The 20,349-nt window shown below is 42.0% G+C and overlaps 1 protein-coding gene across 1 annotated transcript in view; it reads right to left on the bottom strand.

Moving 5' to 3' along the window:
* The window catches only part of UTP25 (UTP25 small subunit processome component), a 203,151-nt gene that overhangs the window by 101,502 nt on the left and 81,300 nt on the right, over window positions 1-20,349 (bottom strand). The window contains exon 4 of the mRNA XM_085612834.1: window positions 16,442-16,654. Within this exon, the coding sequence (XP_085468960.1) occupies window positions 16,442-16,654 (213 nt within the window). The remainder of the gene's footprint in view (window positions 1-16,441; window positions 16,655-20,349) is intronic.

Genomic DNA, 20,349 nt, shown 5'->3' with positions numbered 1-20,349 from the left:
GGAAAGGATATATTTTATAATTCTTAACCCACATTTTGTTTAACGTATCCGATGGTTTTCCCTCCATATTCTTAATATGGCAGCCGGATTCCCTGTATATTAGCATCATATTTCCTGGCCTTGGTATAAACGTATATACTACAATAGCCACTGCTATGTTGATTAATCAATTTTGGATGTGGATCTCCTCTCACCTTTGGGATTGGCGATCTTTTCCTGGCCCCTTATTCGTTTTGTATTTCTATTGACCCACTTCTTTCAACTTCTTCGTGGTTTAGTATGATATATTTTATCCTTTCTAAGTTGGAAGAGGGGAAAGGGGAAAATTAAGACTGTTTGTAGAGCGTAATTTATCTTTCTAGTTCACTTTGTTATAGGCATATGTCATTCCTTGCCCTTTAACTATCTCAATTACCTTCTCGTGATGAAGACGGGTTTTCCTGTTCTAAAAGAAACTTTTTTTTCCTTTTTTTTGTTTCTGTCTGCCAATTTTCTGTACTGCGCGGTATTTTAAAATGTTTCTTTCTGCGTCAGTATATCTGGAAGGAATGAGATAAAGGACTTTTATCTAGGTTTTTCCGTACTTATCGTACTAGTTGTTTGTTACTACTATCGTTTTAACAAGCCCTCATTGTCTCACCTGAATATTCGCTGTCTTGTACCCGTGATGTTTGTATAAGCATCGGAGCACGCTCTGTGATAATTTTCCGAGTTTCTGCGCTGCCGATTATTTAGAAGCCTCTTCCTACATAGGCGAGTCTAATGGACATAGAAAAAAAGGGGATATCATCTAAGTTAGTCAATACTACTGGTCTCTGATAGCTTTTCTAACCGTTGTCTATATGGATTCAAGTTTCTCACCTGATTTCTCGCTGTAATATAGCCGTCCTGTCAGAATCTGGATCGGAGCTAAATCGATCTTTTCTTACCCGATTTCCTATTTATCTGTTGTCTCCCACTTTCTTATTGGTTTAAACCTCAGCTCATGATTATTGAAACGGTCTTCACACTGAAATCTGCTTCAGGATTGGTTTAGAGAGTCACGTGATCGGGTTTGTTTGCTGCTTGGTTTTTCTCCTCCGTTTTTTGGTCAAAGGAAGAGAAAACTTTATTGGTACTGCCTGTGTGTTCTTACTAATAACTACCTTGATTAAATTACTTATAAGATTGGGATCGGCACTCGATATTTTTCATGTTTATTTTTTAAATCTTTTTATATTTTTCTTTGATGGAAATGCATTAAAAGATATTAATTCATGTGAGTGCTTTTCTTCCCATAATGGTAGCTTTTAAATCCGTTTTCTTATGTCCCTTGGATTCTTATTAAGATTATAAATGGCAATATCTATACATGTATGTATAAAAAAAAAAAATATGTTTTTATTTAAAAATGAGCTGTATTTACAAACAAAAGGTACCAGCATGGGAGCCACATGTGCTCCAAGTCTGGCCTGCCTCTACGTTGGAGAATTTGAACGTCGAAATATTTTTAATGAGGTGGCTCCTTTCTTCGAAAACATCACGTGCTGGCACCGCTTTATAGATGACATTATTTTCATCTGGAACGGTGCCAGCTCGGAATTGATGGAGTTCCTTGAATGGTTGAACTTAGGAGACCCCAATTTAAAATTCACAGCCCATCACAGTAATGATAGTGTAGATTTTTTAGATATTAAAATTAAAGTAGTAAATAGTGAGTTGCAGGTAGAACTGTATACAAAACCAACTGATAAAAATACACTGCTACAGTATACCAGCAACCATCCCCACTCCCAGAAGGATAATATTCCCTTTGGGGAATTTTTAAGACTGCGGAGAAACTGCACTAGTATCGCAGACTTCTACTATCATGCAGATAAAATGAAAACAAAATTACAGGCCAGAGGCTATCCAAAAAAATTGATAAAAAATTCTTTAAAAAGAGCGAGGTTTTATGACAGAGAAAGTTTACTAAATTTAAAGAAAGAGAAGAAGGAAAATATATCAACAGAGAGAGTTGTTTTTGTAACTCAATTCTCAAATAAGAGTAATCAAATCAAAAATATAATCAATAGGAATTGGAAGATTTTAAATTACGGTACAGAGGTTAAGTTAAATAAACCGCTTTTCTCATACAGACGCAATAAGACAATCAGAAACGCATTAGTAAGAACATATCCAACAGAATTAGAAAAACAGAGTACGCTAGGGGGTGAGAGAGCAAATGGTAACTACAAATGTGGATCGTGTGCAGTCTGCACACAATGCCTAGAAGGGAAAAACATCACTTTTGCAGGTAAAAATCTCAGCAGCACCACATTAAACAATTGCCGCAGCAAAAATGTAGTATACCTCCTAACCTGCCCATGTGGGCTTGGTTATGTTGGCGAAACGAGTAGAGAACTCCGCACACGCCTAGCTGAACACAAGTCGGCAATAAGAACCCAAAAGGAAAATGCCCCATTAGTTGACCATTTCACCAAGATGAACCACAAATGTGATGAATTCCAGTGGTTCATATTGGAAAAAATTACGATCAACAGAAGAGGAGGAAACTTAGAATGTAGGAGAAAAAAGAGAGAACAATGGTATATATGTTATCTGAATACCATTGACAGAGGCTTAAACTCAAGAGAGGATTGGATGAGGTTCATGCTCCCCAAATAGTATAGTATGCTCTCACCTTATCTGTACAAGATATAAGGTATAGATTGCAGTTGGGACCAGATAAATAACCTGGAATAAATAAACGAAGGTAGTCAGGAGTGTAACGCTACGTTCGAGAAAATAGTCACTATAGATCGACTTTGTGTGATTCTCCCCACACAAAAGTATTCCAATATTAAGGACACACTTACAAACAACTTGGATCAAAGAGGATACATACATGTATAGATATTGCCATTTATAATCTTAATAAGAATCCAAGGGACATAAGAAAACGGATTTAAAAGCTACCATTATGGGAAGAAAAGCACTCACAAGAATTAATATCTTTTAATGCATTTCCATCAAAGAAAAATATAAAAAGATTTAAAAAATAAACATGAAAAATATCGAGTGCCGATCCCAATCTTATAAGTAATTTAATCAAGGTAGTTATTAGTAAGAACACACAGGCAGTACCAATAAAGTTTTCTCTTCCTTTGACCAAAAAACGGAGGAGAAAAACCAAGCAGCAAACAAACCCGATCACGTGACTCTCTAAACCAATCCTGAAGCAGATTTCAGTGTGAAGACCGTTTCAATAATCATGAGCTGAGGTTTAAACCAATAAGAAAGTGGGAGACAACAGATAAATAGGAAATCGGGTAAGAAAAGATCGATTTAGCTCCGATCCAGATTCTGACAGGACGGCTATATTACAGCGAGAAATCAGGTGAGAAACTTGAATCCATATAGACAACGGTTAGAAAAGCTATCAGAGACCAGTAGTATTGACTAACTTAGATGATATCCCCTTTTTTTCTATGTCCATTAGACTCGCCTATGTAGGAAGAGGCTTCTAAATAATCGGCAGCGCAGAAACTCGGAAAATTATCACAGAGCGTGCTCCGATGCTTATACAAACATCACGGGTACAAGACAGCGAATATTCAGGTGAGACAATGAGGGCTTGTTAAAACGATAGTAGTAACAAACAACTAGTACGATAAGTACGGAAAAACCTAGATAAAAGTCCTTTATCTCATTCCTTCCAGATATACTGACGCAGAAAGAAACATTTTAAAATACCGCGCAGTACAGAAAATTGGCAGACAGAAACAAAAAAAAGGAAAAAAAAGTTTCTTTTAGAACAGGAAAACCCGTCTTCATCACGAGAAGGTAATTGAGATAGTTAAAGGGCAAGGAATGACATATGCCTATAACAAAGTGAACTAGAAAGATAAATTACGCTCTACAAACAGTCTTAATTTTCCCCTTTCCCCTCTTCCAACTTAGAAAGGATAAAATATATCATACTAAACCACGAAGAAGTTGAAAGAAGTGGGTCAATAGAAATACAAAACGAATAAGGGGCCAGGAAAAGATCGCCAATCCCAAAGGTGAGAGGAGATCCACATCCAAAATTGATTAATCAACATAGCAGTGGCTATTGTAGTATATACGTTTATACCAAGGCCAGGAAATATGATGCTAATATACAGGGAATCCGGCTGCCATATTAAGAATATGGAGGGAAAACCATCGGATACGTTAAACAAAATGTGGGTTAAGAATTATAAAATATATCCTTTCCATAGACCCAACATAGAAAGACGAAGAATAGTCGAGCAAAAGTAGAAAGCGGATAACCGCTATATTTAATTAAAGAATACGACCATCAATGTATGGCAAAAATTAATATAAGCGAGAACAGTAACTGTATTTATTTGTTCTAGGAAAATTCCTGAAGTGTGAGACAAAAGTATGTGGTCTTGATAAAGATGGGATTATCAGTCTGAAACCATCGAAACGCGTCGACGCTGTGGATAGCGCAATCAGAGAACAAATACAGATTACGTATATACAGATTTGTCAACGTATAATGTACTGTATTTCCAAAAATTTAATCTGATGTGCACTCGTAAAGAGAAGTTTCTGAATCTTACAAATTGTGTTTTTGTCTCAACGTTATGCTGGTCATAATGGTGTTATAAAGATTTCTTTTATATAATTTCATTTTTGTTTATGTGAACGTATTGAAACTGTATTGTATTTTAGGAGGTTTTTAATAATTTTGATGCTTTGTTCAATGAATTTGTATGATTGACAAGGATGAATATACTTGTTTTAAAAAAATAAAGAAAAATTCAATTCCCAAAGATAAACTTTTTTCTGACGTAATACTTAATGCTCTGTTAACTAGCAAAATCAAGGGAACATTTCCTTTTATCTGGGTGAAGTACCCTATTTCCCTTGGTTATTAAGGGGTCCCTCTCAATCTTTCTAACATCAACTATACCAAGACCGTAGTATGATGACACTGCAAAAGCATAGAGTTTTCAGCAGGTCACTTACTTTAAAAAGAAAAGAGGCAAAGACATAAAATACACTTTGGGGGTACTGACTGTTCTTTAGATAGAACAACAAGCTACCCCAAATTGGATCAGTCTCCCAAGTGTCCTGAATCCTGGGGAGCCCTGAATTAGAAGATTTATCTAGGACACACCAGCAAAGTTCAGTTTTCTTGCAGAAGAACTCCTCCTGGGGCTGGAGTTCCTTTGGGGAGTCTACAAAGGCTCCTGTCTCAGTGGCTTTGGAGAATGCCTGAAGGACAGTGCACCCAAGCACTGGTTATAACATCCTGTATACATGTGAATGAAAGGAATAATCAAGAACAGATATATATGTATATTCCAATACATGATACGCAAGTACCCAAAGAGCTTCATGCATATCTGACATCTCCTTGTCTGATCATGGCTCAGTGGAGGTCATTTGGGACAGTGGTCTGGCGGTCACTCTGAGCATCTACTGGTGAATTACACCAGATTTGTTCAGGGACTGGCACTCAATGCGAGTCTGGGGCAAAAAGAATTGAAGAATTCATTGAGTTGAACAAGGAAGGAGAAACCCCTCTACAGATTTGGTGGGAATCCTTTAAGGCATCGATTAGGGGAGAATCTATGGCATTAAGGAGGAGGGATGTAATGGAGAAGAGAGTGGTCTCCAAAACAATTTGCTTGGAAAAAACTAGATAAGCACCAACATCCCACAAAAAACACGGACAGCTAGTGATCCACAGCTGACAACCAAATGTCATGAGAAAAAATAACACAGAAAAGACATTGTTGGAGTAGGGTGGTACCTACTACAATAAACATGTCTCAGGACGGCCACCGCAGCCTGTGAATGCAGTTTTTAACTCGCATGTCAATCTGGCAAAGATAACATTTTGCCAGGCCCAAACCTTCCCTTTTAACACATATAAGTCACCCCCAGGGTAGGCCCTTGATAGCCCAGAGAAAAGGGTGCAATGTATTTGAAAAGCAGGACATGTACGTTTAAGTTTTACATGCCTTGGAAGTGAAAAACACAAATCCATTTTTCACTACTAAAAGGCATACCTCTCCCATAGGATAACATTGGAGTTACCTAATGACATTTTATAAGTGTAATTTCAAAATGGGAATAGGTACCCAGTTCATGTTTGGTGTCTCTGGAATTGGAATTTGAAATCCTAACGTATGGTGAAGTCAGATTTTAAATTACAATTTTGAAAATTCGACTTTTAGGAAGTTGGCATTTTCTTGCCTTAGCCATTTGGTGACTGTAGCCTGTGTCTTGGTCACAAGACTGGGTGTGGTGAGAGTTTAGCTTTGTGCATTCCTCCTCGACAGCCACACACAATTGGGAGCTTAGGTGTGACTGGATGGGCCATCACTGGCAGGATGGGGGGCCCTGAGCCCAGCTTCTCTTACACTTGAATAGACTGTGTCCTGTCTCCACACTAAGGGCTTCAGATTTGTAGTTAGTCTGGAGCCAGGGTCAGGAAGGCAGGTCACCTATGGACTTCAAAGGCATGCCTCTAGAAGCTTCTCCCCACTTCAAAAGGCACAACTGGGTATAAACAGTGCACCTCAGACACCACCTCTTCAGTACACATCCGGACCTATGGATACTCTACTGAAAGGACTGTCACTTTGCTGGACTGATGCTCCGAAGGACTGCTGTCCTGCTGTGCTGACCTGCTGCCCTCTTGCCTGGGTGAGAAGGACAAGACCTGTATTTCTTGAACCCAGAATGACTTCAAGGGCTAGTTGGCTGGCCTTCTGATCCGAAGCCTCAGGGACATTACAGGCTTCCAACAACCTTGCACCTGCACATGGACTCTGCCATCTGTGAGCCTACCCGGTCAAGTGGTGCTACCCCAGTCCTGTACCCTTGGAAGTGGACTTAAGGTGCTCTGCCAGCCTTTGCATCCAGCGGAACAGCCGCATTTTATTTGCTGCGCAGAGCAACCCTGAGAAGAACCCACGCATCTCCGCTGCTGCGTAGACTGGACCCGTCACAAAGACCTGTATTGCCCTACAGCCTGCAAAGCCTTGGGAACCACCACTATGCAACCTATCCTTGGCGTAGGCCCTCACATCCCTGCTCAATGCATTCTGTCCATCATTTGTTCTTTTTGCATTTATCACCCAGAGTGGGACGGGTATGCCCAGACGTGGGTCCGGTGCTCTCCATGCCACTGGAGTAAAGCTATCCTGGCTGATGAGGGGTAAAACCCCCAAACCGGTCCTAGGATGCTTTTTTCCAGTCCAGGGAGGACCGGACCTGGCAGTTCGGGCTGGACTGTTCCCACTAGGCGCAGGATCAAGACTGATTTGCATATGGCTGGGTTCAAACTGGAATGGCATGGGGAGCAACAAAACTATGGATTTAGGCCTAGATCTCTGTACTGGGGTGAATGTATGACATAGTTCTGCATTCTGTCCTTCAATTGTTCTTTTTGCATTAGCCTCAACTACGACGCCAGACTCCGCATTGCAGTTCCTCTGATCCGACGCATCGCCCTGACTGCGCGCCGCACACTCAATGCCAGACTTTGCATCGTAAGCCTCGTCCGTGGGATCCTCAACAACGATGTAGCCTCTCACATCGCATCCTTGACACCTCTCGGAACCAAAGCATCACTTCATCTGAACGGTTTATTTTCGACACGGATCCTCACAACACTCCACAAACCAGGATCTAAGGTACTCTGTTCAGTGGGCCTAACTGGGTCCCTGTAGTCAGCCCACGCTCGGCCTGAGCTTGAGACTTTGTCCTGGTCCTGCGCAACCAGATATCCACATTTGTGCTTTTTGATGCTATTTTCACTAAAACCACTAAAATTGGATTTCTCCAGTCCTACTGATTGGATTTCTATAGTTTTGGTCTGGTTTTATTTATTAAAGAAAGTTCTATTTTTCTTGGTGTGGGATCCAGAGGGATGAGCACAGATTAATGGTTGGCTTGTGCCTCACCCTGACCAGGAATGTGGTTGCTGCTTAACCAGGTCTTGCACCGCAGCCAACCAATAACTCAATTTCTCACACCCACTATGTAAGTTGCTGAAACATTTCTCATACATAAACCAGAAACGATCCGGAGCAATGCTTCTTCTATAGACCAAAAGCCTTTCTTAAGGTCAATTTGAAACTATTCACAAAAGTGCTGACAAATAGATTGGCCATCAGTTTACTATTACTAATTGAGCCAACCAAGTGGGGCTTATAAAAGATAGGCAAGGCAGCGATAATGTTAAAAGATTTGCCCACTCGGTTGAAATGGTGAAGCACAAAAACATGCCAGCGTTCCTTCTGAGTCTGAATGCCAAGAAGGCATTTGACAGCGTCAGTGAGCAATATCTGGCAATGCTCCTAACCCACTTTAACCTTGTCCCTAAAATGCTGAGGTGGATCTTTACCAGCTATAAAAATCCAGAGGCTAGAGTTAGAGTAAATAGCATGCCCCCACCCCCCCAGATTTTTCATCTACAAACAGCTAAGAGGCAGGGCTTTCCACTTTCACTCTCGCCACTTTTGTTCGATCTAGCAGTGGAACTACTGGCAGTCACACCAAGGCAAGAGAAAAGGGTCCGGTGGATAGATTTGGATGGCAGGAGTACAAAATATGCTTATTTGCAGATGGTGTGCCCCTGATACTATCTGAGCTGTAATTGCTATCCTGACTAACTGTGAGGAGGTCTCTGGCTTCAAGATCAACAAAGGGAAATATGAATTACTAAATTTTACCCTATCAAAGACAAACCAGGACCAAATTAAGTACTTTACCTAAAACATCACCGAGTCAGTCGATTCCTAGTGCCAGGTGTCTGTGGCTAAAAAAGCAAATCAAAGGCAACCTGCAAAGCACGTCTTCCTTTACATTTCCCAGGTTGGGCTGGATCCATGTCTTCAAAATGAACATTCTCCTGTGTCTCTTCCAAAGTCTCCTGTTGCCAATCTCTGAAGAACAGAGTAAGACACTACAAGGGGTCGTAATGCAGTTTGGAGGGACGGGCCAGGAGAATCCTCTGGGACCCCTGAAATAAAGGCAGCCCACCCTAAAGCCGTAGAGGAATGGATCACAGTTGAAACTGAGAACAAGCATTGGCATAGCCAATAGGTCTCGTCTTTGGGGCGTTATAAGTGTTTAGACAGAGCTATTGGCTTTGTTAACGTTTTTAATATGTGTTGCAGAAGGTTGCAGGCACCACAGTTGCGCAGAGATGTGAAAGGAAGCACGCACCACGGTGATGAAAAAACGCGAATGTTAAAAGGTGCAGTCAATTTTGAAGCTGTGTACTGTGCAATTGGGGGGGGGGGGGGAAGCACGCACCACAGCTGTGCACTGTACAAACATGTCAAAGGTAGCAGACACTACAGCTGCGCAGAGGCATTATTTAGCAGCTGGTGCCAGTAAGCACGCACAAAAAGCAATTGCTAATAATTAAGTGCCCTTGTGCGCACCGGCAGACACCGGCTCAAATTAAGCCCCCAGCAGGGGCCTGCGTTACGCCCCTAGATCTAGCGATCACCAAGAGCCTGGACTAGTACACACACAAACCCACTCAAAGGAGCAGTAATACAAGGGACGCCTGGTAAGCAGCGGCTAATCTGTAGGCCTCCTGTAGAGTGAAATATGATGGCTTTCTGAACTGTTCCCGTATGCAGGCCTCTCTTTATTTAAGAATATTCCCAAAAACAAAACATCTTTTAATGCTCCGTGTTCTTTATTTTGTATAGTAGGCACCTTGTTGGATGTTTGGATGGTTTTGGCATATCAATATAATCAGTGTAGCTGAAAAATAAAATAACGGTGGCAGCGTGTGCCTGTTAAGGGTATTAACGTTCCTTCAGATTAACAGAGCCTAAACACTTACGTCTATTGCACCAATCTCACGGAGGAGACAGTGGAGGGGAGAGAGGGGAAGAGTGAAGGGGGCAGGTGAGGAGCCAGTGAAGGAAGATAAATTGCAACGATAAGAAACAATACACAGACTGTTTACTGTAGAGCCGTCTGTTGGAAGTGTGCGAGGGGTGGTGGGTCTGCTTCCTGTTACAGTGGCGGTACTGGTGTGCTTCCTGCCTGGGCAGCACAGGGGCTCAAATGATGCTGTTGACGATTTAAAAACTAACTAATAGTGGAATAAAGGACAATAATGTCAATGCCAAAGTTGCTAGGAATAATAAAAATGAATAATATTATCATACTATCACAGCAGCGTGTGGCGGAGGAGTTTGTCCCTCGGCTGGTGTGGAGAGGACGTGCCTTGTAAGGAAAGCTGCAAGGTCCAGCGCCTTGGTGCTTCTGTCAGGGCGCTTTATAATCTAGCTTATGGCAGTGGGGTCTGTCCCTCGGCCGGGGTGGAGGGGACGCGCCTTGTAAGAAAAGCTGCGAGGTCCAGTGAGTTCACAAAGGCTAACATCGGAAACCTGGGCATCTGTGCGTGAAATTTGTTTATTAAAATGAGAGCAGCACGTGGGTGTGATGAAGGAAACACGCACCACAAATGTCCAGTGAGGTGAAAGGAAGCACGCACCACAGCTGTGCACTGGGGTGAAAGGAGGCACACACCACATATCTGCACTGTGCAGTGTTGTGAAAGGAAGCACGTGCCACTACTGTGCAGTGGGGTGAAAGGAAGCACTCGCCACAGCTGTGTACTGTGCAATGGGGGAAAGGAAGCACGCACCACAGCTGTTTACCGTGCAGAGATGTCAAAGGTAGCACGCACCACAGCTGCGCAGAGGTGTGAAAGGAAGCGCACAACACGGTGATGAAAAAAACGCTGTTAAAAGGTGCGGTCAATTTTTAAGATGGTACCGAAAAAGAGGCGACTATAGAGGCCAACTACAGAGTACAGCAAATGTCTTGACAATAACATACTAATACAAAGTGAGTGCTGACATAGATGAAATGCGAGTGCTGGGAAAAGAAGCACGCACTATTGTGGCGGTGGGGTCTGTCCCTTGGCCAAGGTGGAGGGTACACGTCTTGTAAGGAAAGCTGCATGGTCTGAAACATGACCCAAAACAGATGGCACGCTGCGCGCCGCTGCTCGATCCAGACAGCTAAACGCTGTGGGAGTAAACATTTTCAGAAAAGGTGGGACATGCACCCGCCTTTGGCCAATTGTGTGCTTTCATTTTTGAAAGCCACACGCGAAGGCCAATAGCATGTGTGGAAAATCGAACACCACACGCACAAGTTTGCAGAAAGACTGAAGTGATTCCAAGAGGCCTTCTCCTAGAGCAGCGCATGCGCGCTACGCTCGACCTAAAAATGGCTGTTCACAGATACGGAGGTGGGCAGGCCTAGGCCGGACCACCCATGGATGGCAAAGCACTTACAGCCCCACAATGCATATCTTTCCACTCCAGTCAGAGCAGTTATGGGGATATTAGATAAACTCTCTGGTAACGGAATGATTATGGCCATCCCATCTCCCAGTATCCCTATACGAGGGATCTCCAACCGGTTGATCGAGAGCTACTGGTAGCTCGCCAAGACCCCGTAAGTAGCTTGCGCTGGTACCATGGCAATTTAGTAGCCCATTGATACCGTTATAATATTTCGACCTTTTTTTATGAAGACGTTGCCCGCCCTCACCCAAACCAGCTGCTCAGATTGGCTTAACTAAGCTTAGCTAGGGAGGGGCGGGCCAAAGAGGATGACGTTGTTCCTTCAGTAGTCTGTGCGCCGCTGCCACATGTCTTTCACACCCTGGCACCATACTTTTCATCCTGCACATCAAGTGCCGGTGCGGAGCAGCAGGCATAGCAGAGTGGAGCAGCCGGTGCTGGAAAGTATGCAGGTTGCACAAGCAGTATTAAACTGCTACAGGGACCTGTGCCACCTGCCTTGTTCAGCCTGCCACCAGTTTGACCGGCGTGGCAGGTAAGCTTAAGGAGCCCTGATAGCTACACACCTGTAGCTAGCCCCTACCCTGGCCTGATAGCTGTATAGATGAGGTGGCTCAGTTGAAGTCCAGGGCACATGAAACAATAAATAAAAAACGGAGAGAAATGCTGCCTTGAATATAGATCCTATCTATGACTGTCATGATCTCTCTCGTATTTCAATTAAGCTTCATGTTTGCACAATGCAATGAAACTGAAAGTGATTTGTTTTTCCGCTTCAAGAGCTTAACAATGTTAAATGAAAGCTATTAAAATCATACACATACAATTCTTAATTTGCAGAGAAACACTTCAATTGCATAAAAGAGGAAACGTGCTCAAATTCACAGGTTGAGCTGAAACTTTATAAAACTGTGTTTCTTATGAGTGTCACTTTCTAAGGCTCACTTAAATAAAAAAAACATTAGGCATGCTTGCTGCCATCTTTGCATTCAGTCTCATGCCAGATAATTTTTATGGTGAAGCGATGCTTGTCAGAACATCAAAAAGTGGACATCACATTGAGGAAAGTTACATCTTGATCCATTATGTACCAAGTGTTCTTGATGCCGGTAAGTGTTCACTCTGCATCTATTATGTAACAAGTGTGTGTGATGTCAGGGTGTAGGATGCACATCATATGTATTACCTACCCCATCACTGGAGCAGCAGAGGTAGGAGGCCCCAAGGCGCACTCTGCCCGCTATTATATTACAAATAAAACATTTTGTCACAGCAGATAAACAGTGTTCTCTGCTGTCACAACAGATGACCGTCAAGGTGGGTTACACGTAGTGGCAATTTGTCCTGTCAAGTTGACAAAAACTCACCCATTCTCTGCATGGAGGGTAGATGGCCAAGTATAATAATGCACAAAACGCAGTTCTGAAGAGGGATGCTTTTTTTTAAATTAGGAAAGTTTTGAGTCGCAAATAATGTCATTTAAATAACACATTAGCTAATACAAAAGAAGGCTGGAAGAGCAAGGTGTAAATGTGTCTTTATAAAAATATATGTCTATCATCGATTTCCAGAGATGCCAGTGGACACGTCACATGCAACTCTCATCCAATCTTGGCTTTCTGCTCAATAGAATGTTGCATTGTGGGCCTTGTGTATGTATTTTAGGATTGGAATTTTGGGCTCTAAATGTCGCCATGCAAAAGTTAATCTAAAAACATGGACTGTCTGAAAGTGTTACAACCGATATGAAGTCACTTGGCTATCCAGGATAGTATTATATTAATGTACAGATATAACCCTCCGGCCCTCATCAATACACAAACTACACTCAGCGGTTGTGCAGCCAACTGTAGTTCAAACACTGTAGTTCCATTACAGCTGGGTGTGGAGGGCATCTAGGAAAAATGTGCAAGTAGCTCACAATGAATTTTACTGACCAGAAGTCGCTCTCACTACAGAAAAGGTTGGAGACCCTGCCCTATACACCTGAACACCAACTTTTCTCCAGATGTGATGGGGGAACAATTTAAACAGCGGAGATGGGGGAGAATGTAGAACCGTGTCTGACATGCATCTATGGCAGAAGTTGAAGCCCTTCAATCACTGTTGGAAGGAATTCAAGAAAGCAACATAATGCAATGCATGCAGATCAAACACTAGTTCTGCACCCAACCATGGTAATTGAGATTTATAAAGTGCAAACAAATCAACAAGAAGAGCTTTTAAGTGCTAGTACCTCAGCCAATGAAAACCAGGAATGTAAGTGAAAGAAGAACATAGCGAAGAAAATTTGTTACGTTCTAATTCTGATTAAAGAAACAGGTTTTAAGGTTTTTCAGAAATAACGGGGGGTTTGATGTGGATCGTAGTTTCAGAAAGAATTTGGCTCTTGCAACTGCAGTGGAGCAGTCTTCTCTCTCAGTTCGCCAGAAAGTCGTAAGGAGTATGAAAAAAGAATTAGAAGATCAAGGATCTTGCCAGTGAGTACAACAAACAGTTTCTGTGAACTACTGGGAACCAAAATGTGGACAGCTCTGTGGCTGTGTATCAAGATTTTAAACTGAATCCTATTTTCTATGGGCATCTAGTGAATGTCTTTTAACTTAGAAGATATAGAGCAATGTCTAGGGAGAATGAATAATAGTTTGACCACCGAATTCTGAACCAGCTGGAGTTCCTGATAAGCTGCTTAAAGCAAATTAGAGTAACCCAATCTGGAGGTTCAAAGAGCATGAATCACAGTTAGTTGTTTTTTTGCGGTTAAGGGTAGAAAAAGAAGACACAACAGGTAGATGATACTACAAGAATTTGCTGTTTAAAAGAGCGTTAAGTATCAAATTTAACACCAAGGCTTCTGACCACCTCTACTGGTGAAGGTGGTGGTTTGATTTCATTTTGCCACCAATGGGAATTCCTAGATTGCTAGATATTAGCAGCTCTGTAATTATATGAATTGAGTTTTAAATGATCCTCATTCATCCAGGCAGGATGCTACAGATTCCAAGCACTTGCTAAACCTTTGTTGGCTAGAGTAATTCTCATTGGCCAGTGAAACAATGAATTGTGTGTCACTGGTGAACAACAACACTTCAAAGCCAAAACCACGAATCAGGGCTGCCAGAAGGGTCATATAAATGTTACAGATTGTAGGGCTCAACGATTACCCCCCTGCGGCACCGTGCAGTCCAGTGGGACTGGGCCCGACAAGTAAGGGGGGGGGGAGTCTGACTGTTTGATGCCTTTCTGTGAAGAAGTTCGAGACCAAGGCAAGTGTGGGGCCTCCAACACCAATCTCAGTTGATCAATGGATAAGCCTGGGATGAGATATGGTGTTGAAGGCTGTCGACTGATCAAGAAGAATGATGACAGCAGTACCTCCACTACCCAAATGTTGGTTACAGTGTTCTGACACTGTGAGGATTATGGATTCTGCACTATGGGCAGCACAGAAGCCATTAAACAAGCCATCACCAGAGATCATCCACAACTAGAGAGATGTATTTGGACACACTTAGGCACACAAAGAATGATATCAGGCTTATACATGTTTCTGCAGGAGGCCTCAGATGGGGCAATGTGGAAATATCAGCAGAGATGAGCAAGATACCTTAATAGGAAGATCACAGAAGAGTGTAACCAGGGGATGGTTAATGAGCCCCAAGGCACTTTGGAGCATCCCTCAAAGGAAGATAGCCTACAGATATTTAACCACACCCTCCTAGCGTCTAGTGGGGATGTACCCTGATGCATCAGACAAATGCTGGTGATGATTGACAGAGACATATGGTGGAATTGTCAGGCATAACACCCTTTTGGAAGGAAATCTTAAATCACATCTGACCCAGAAGTGACACTACTAAGGCTCCGGGTGGACCTCCTTGAGATCTATAATAGATGTGAAATAGTTTTGATAGGGCATATGATGAGAGCGGCCTGATCACTGAGAACTACTTACAGGAAAAAAGGTCACAACAGCAAACTTGGTTCAGTAGGATGGTAGACTCTGGAAATTCTTAGTTTTGAAAATTTGACACATGATCTCAATCACATGGAATGCAAGAACAGGAGAGTTTGATCCCCACCCCTGCAGTACCTGGCTTGGACGGGCCTCTGAGACTATGAGCCACAGAAGTGGAGGGCCTTCAAGTTAGTTGTTAACGTGATGGGAATACTTTGTGTTTGAGACAAGGAACAGGCAATATGATCAACAGTATGTCCAGTAGCTATAACATATGTTGTAAAGAAGAGGACCATCGGGAAGATATATTGGGCATCGCAGAGGTGTTAGGGAGTGCGGAGGGAGCTGGGTACGTGGGAGTAACATTTTCGCTTCTTTGTTATTTTAATACCTAAAAGGTGTATAGACAGATTGGTGAAACAAATCATTATATCTCTACAAACTGTACCCTAATGTTATTGTCATCACACAGTTTTGGAGGAGAAGATAAGGAAGGAGAAAGTAGGTCTTAACTGTGGCAACATGGCAGTGAAGGTGCTCGGTTTGTAATTTTTATTTTCTAACTTCACAAAAGGCCCACCACTCCAATTAACAACTTTTATTTCCCTCTACTAATCCGCCATTAATCCACCTTGGGTTCCGGGGTAACGTGGCACTCACCGAAAAGCACTTTGACGCCTCGTTAGGGAAAGTAAGCGCTATATAAATACAATCACAATTACAAATGTGGCTCATTGCCAACACAGACATTTGTATGAAGGGGATCCTTATTTTGGAGAAATAAAGTGTTCACCTTGTATCCAGAGATGCTCCAATAGTGATGTGATCAAAGCAAGGAATGAGATCTGATTGGAAGCATATTCTGGGTCAGTGTTAGTAGTGATAAATGAGTTAACCGGTTTGTTGTTAGTGGTTTGTGGTACTCTGTACAATAGGTGCCGCAATGGGTACTGCCCAAGGTAATTCATGCGAACTGTTTAGAATAGTTGCTTATTTACTCCAAAGAATGGGAACAGCATGAGTAAGAAGGTAACTGTTTTCTTTATTTTGAATTTTACCTCAATATTTTAATATTAATATAGGCGAGTTCTCTTGAATGGATATCTTAATATTGAAAAGTGCATTTAGAAAAAGATCTACAAATCGATTTTTAGTAAAAACTGTTTACCTTTTGTGTCATTTACTGGGGAGATATTGTTGTCATCTTCTTCCTGGTCTTTTCCATCCTCCTCAATTATGTTTGACTCCAGACTAAACTTTGACTCGTATTTCACATCAGTAAACTGTTCTGTAAGTTCCTCATGTTTTAGGCCTTCAGTGAGATCAGCTTCATCTTCTTCTTCCTGGGAAAAGGTTGGATTTACTTTTCCACAATCCTGAGCTACAAAATGAAAAATAAGTTAAAATCAGTGTTGCTGTACTTGGGAAGATTGTGTCAACATGGGACAGATCCTAAAAGCTAAAAGTTGCAGAAGAGAGCCCAAAACCAAACACCGATTTCAAAAACATTTACAAAATAAGTTTATATGTAATTAACAGATCCAATTGCTCATTTCTTTTGTTCAACAATTAATTATTTGATAGTGCTGAAAACACAAGAAGCCTACATAGTGACATCGGCATCCCCCGACACGAACACGTCAACACCTACGAAGTCTCCACTGGCTCCCCGTTGAGAAAAGAGTCACTTTCAAAATCCACGCCTACACAACGGACCCAAATACCTCAACAACAGCATCAACTTCCACGTACCCAAAAGAAACCTCCGATCTTCCAACCTCGCACTAGCCGAAACCCCGCGCATCCACAGAGCCAGAGCAGGCGGAAGATCCTTCGCTCACATTGCAGCCAAGACCTGGAACGAGTTACCGGCAGACATCAGACGCGCCCCCTTCCTGAACACCTTCAGGAAGACCCTCAAGGCCTGGCTCTTCGACTAAACTGATCTGCAGACCCCCTCAGCGCTTTGAAACCTTCACGGGTGAGTAGCCCGCTTACAATTCCCAGATTGATTGATTGACATTATAATTAGGCTACAGTAACAGGACCTTTTCTTACACTCTGCAAGAAATAAACCAACTTGACCTTTGAAGGCTGGACAAATGCAAATAAATCTAATAAATAAGTTATACATGTGTTGGTTGGGCCACTATTCAAATACTGCTGCCACCACTATTGTCATGTATCCGCCCGCTCAAGCCGCAACAGCACTCGCCCTATAACCTTTTCACATGTAATACACGCTATCAGATCATCACTCCATTCTCAATGTGGTATTTTTGTGAGTAATAACTAGAGGAAAAGTAGGTCTTACCTCACCGCTCTTAGTTCAGGACAGTAGTGATCCTGAAAGGAGCTTGACGTCCCTTACTAATGTGCCACTGATGCAGATGTATCTCATTGAATAAGCAGGAAAATATTCATAACAACAACAGAGAGGAAAACCCAAACTAAGACCCAACCAATATATCCAAACTACTGTCATCTGAAGTTCCTTATGGTTGCGTTATGCTGCTTTTTCTATCAAATAACACCATCATCACAAAATGACCGGTCAGCATTATACCTTATGCACTAGGCATATTGTGCCAAATGTACTAACTTGTGGGGAAAACATGTTTTCCATTCTTTGTGAAATATATTCATAGATCATTCCCACTTGAACATACAGATTGCTCTAAAGCCTCAGCACCATACTGACAACTCTCATAGAGAAAAGGGAGACCTCAGACACAATAGGCATAGTGTACTATGCGGCATGCCTTAAAATCGATCTGTGACAGAAAGCTAGTGCGGCTTATGGAATTCAGGCGTAGCATAAAAATACCTGTTTAAGGTACAAACAATAGATCAACTTGTTTGGAAAGCATTCCTCTGAAGAAAAAAAAAATTACAAAATAACAAATGGTAGATGGTGCACATAGAATGGGCGAACCAATAACAACAAATGCAATAAAATGCAAGGCTGAAAAATCCCTATAACAGAGACGGAAGGTACAGTACTAAATTCAAATTCAGCAGTATTAGCAGTAATAGCAGCTGCATCTCTACAGGGAGAGGAGAACGTGGACAATAATCATTCCAAAGATTAGGGACCTCTTCGTCCTGCTCCTCCCCATATTTGGTTCCCCTCTCCACTTACCCTTCGCTGGGCTAAAAATTAAAACATTGATTAACTTTAGTGTGTCTATACGGAGTTGAAAAGGTAAGCCGATTGAGATACTTATATGCTGCAAAATACATACTGGTAGGAATGTAACAAACTGGTGGAAATTTAGCAACCAAGCTGAATATCTGAAAAAATAAGGAACCCATGAGTTTTGAGAAAGGTAAAAATAGTCTTAAATAATTTTTAAATACATACTAGAACTTTGATGCAGTTTACATCCCTTAGATAAAAGGTTGTAATCCCTAGGTTGACAAAAGATCCTGAAGCTTTAGATATGCAAGAATTTGAAAAACATCATTTAAAAATGTAAATATTAAATTGGAAAAAGTGCAAGTGAAATTAAAGAGCAAAACAAAGGGGGCTTAGTAGCTTGCAGGCCTGAAACTATAAGATCTCTGGAAACTTGACTATTTCTACCTGTGACCGTAAGATAGGCATAATGCACAATAGGAACACACTGTCGCCATATGAAGTCAATGTGGTCTCTGCATGGTGCCTGGTGTGTTCTGTTCTTGATAATTGGACTAGCCACACAAATGAGGCCTTGTTTTTAGTAAAAGAAGTGTGGGATAGCTGACTGGCAGGAATTTTGTGAATCCCTGCAGATTCCAAAACCTTCCCTCACAGAAATGCATGATTTTAGCCAAAGTATATAGGGCATGTTGGGTAAGAAAACGTAGCATGAGCTACACCCAGGATGCGTATAGGTCTCTAGCCTTTAGACATTCCCACGGTTCAAAGGGTTTCCGACTTACCCAGAGACCGAACAGTGCGGCCATTCACCATGAACAGCGAGAGGAAATTAGGATTTACCACTTCTCTGTCGGCTCATATGTCAAAACTATGCCCAAAAGAATCCAAATTCCTCCTATTTGCAGCTCGGTGCTCTGCACCCATGCTAGGTAGGTTGGGAGGTAAACATCCCACTATTCCTAAACACCTCACCCCCCTGACCCAGTCTTCAGCCACCACCCAGGGTGGGCAGAAAGACTGCTGGGCCCATTCTAGAGTAGGGGCATGATACGACACATGGGCAGGCCAAACTGATCCCAGTTGTTGACCATTTTTCCCTTGACTCCAATGAGCTTTCTGACTCCCTCAGAATGGGGATTCAGTAGGTGGTAGAAATACTGTTGGACTTGTTATGGGGTGGGGGCACATTCCGATGTCTGGATGAACCTCCCTTACCCCTTCTGTTTTTGATAATTTTCTCTGGGGTCTAGTAACCTTTCTGCCACCCTGGGACAGATTGAAGGGTGCTCTCCCCAAGCACCCTTCAACAGTGGCAGAAAGACTACCTTTTTCATTATAAGAGGGTTAGCACTGGCCCATGCCCAAGGTAAAAGCTCCCTCCAACGACAAATTCCCTGGGGAGTGAGAAGGATATCTGCTTCAAAATATACATCCTCTGATTGTATTTTGCCAAGACCACAAAAGTATATTGTACCAATGTATGCAAATAATCTTCTAAGGAGGGAGAACACTCACTCGCCAACAGTAAAATGCTTCATGACAGTGTTCCCTCCTACACCCAGGACAAGTTATTGTACCCAAGTGTGCTCTACGCTGTAGGGAGCTTAATAATGGAAGAAAAATAGGTTTTATACTTAGGCGGTACTCCCAGAGTTTAGACTGTAAAATTTAAATTATCTAATGGTACACCTAACATACCATGCATAAGCTGGTTCACAATACTTTTATGGTTTTGGGTTAATTTACATACTTTTAAATCAAAACATTTAAAGGTGGGTAGGTAACTCGTTTCAAGTGGTTATATCATACATATTCTATGTTACCCAGAAAGGGGTTCTATTCTGTCCAGATAGGTCATTCTACTTACAAGGTCAGCCAAATTCTCTATATAGACATGAATGTCCTTATCATCATACAAGACCAGTCATCACCAT

Source organism: Triturus cristatus, chromosome 6, assembly GCF_964204655.1.
Source record: "Triturus cristatus chromosome 6, aTriCri1.1, whole genome shotgun sequence".
In the NCBI taxonomy this organism is placed as follows: Eukaryota; Metazoa; Chordata; class Amphibia; order Caudata; family Salamandridae; genus Triturus; species Triturus cristatus.
This window is presented reverse-complemented; position numbering and strand designations above follow the sequence as displayed.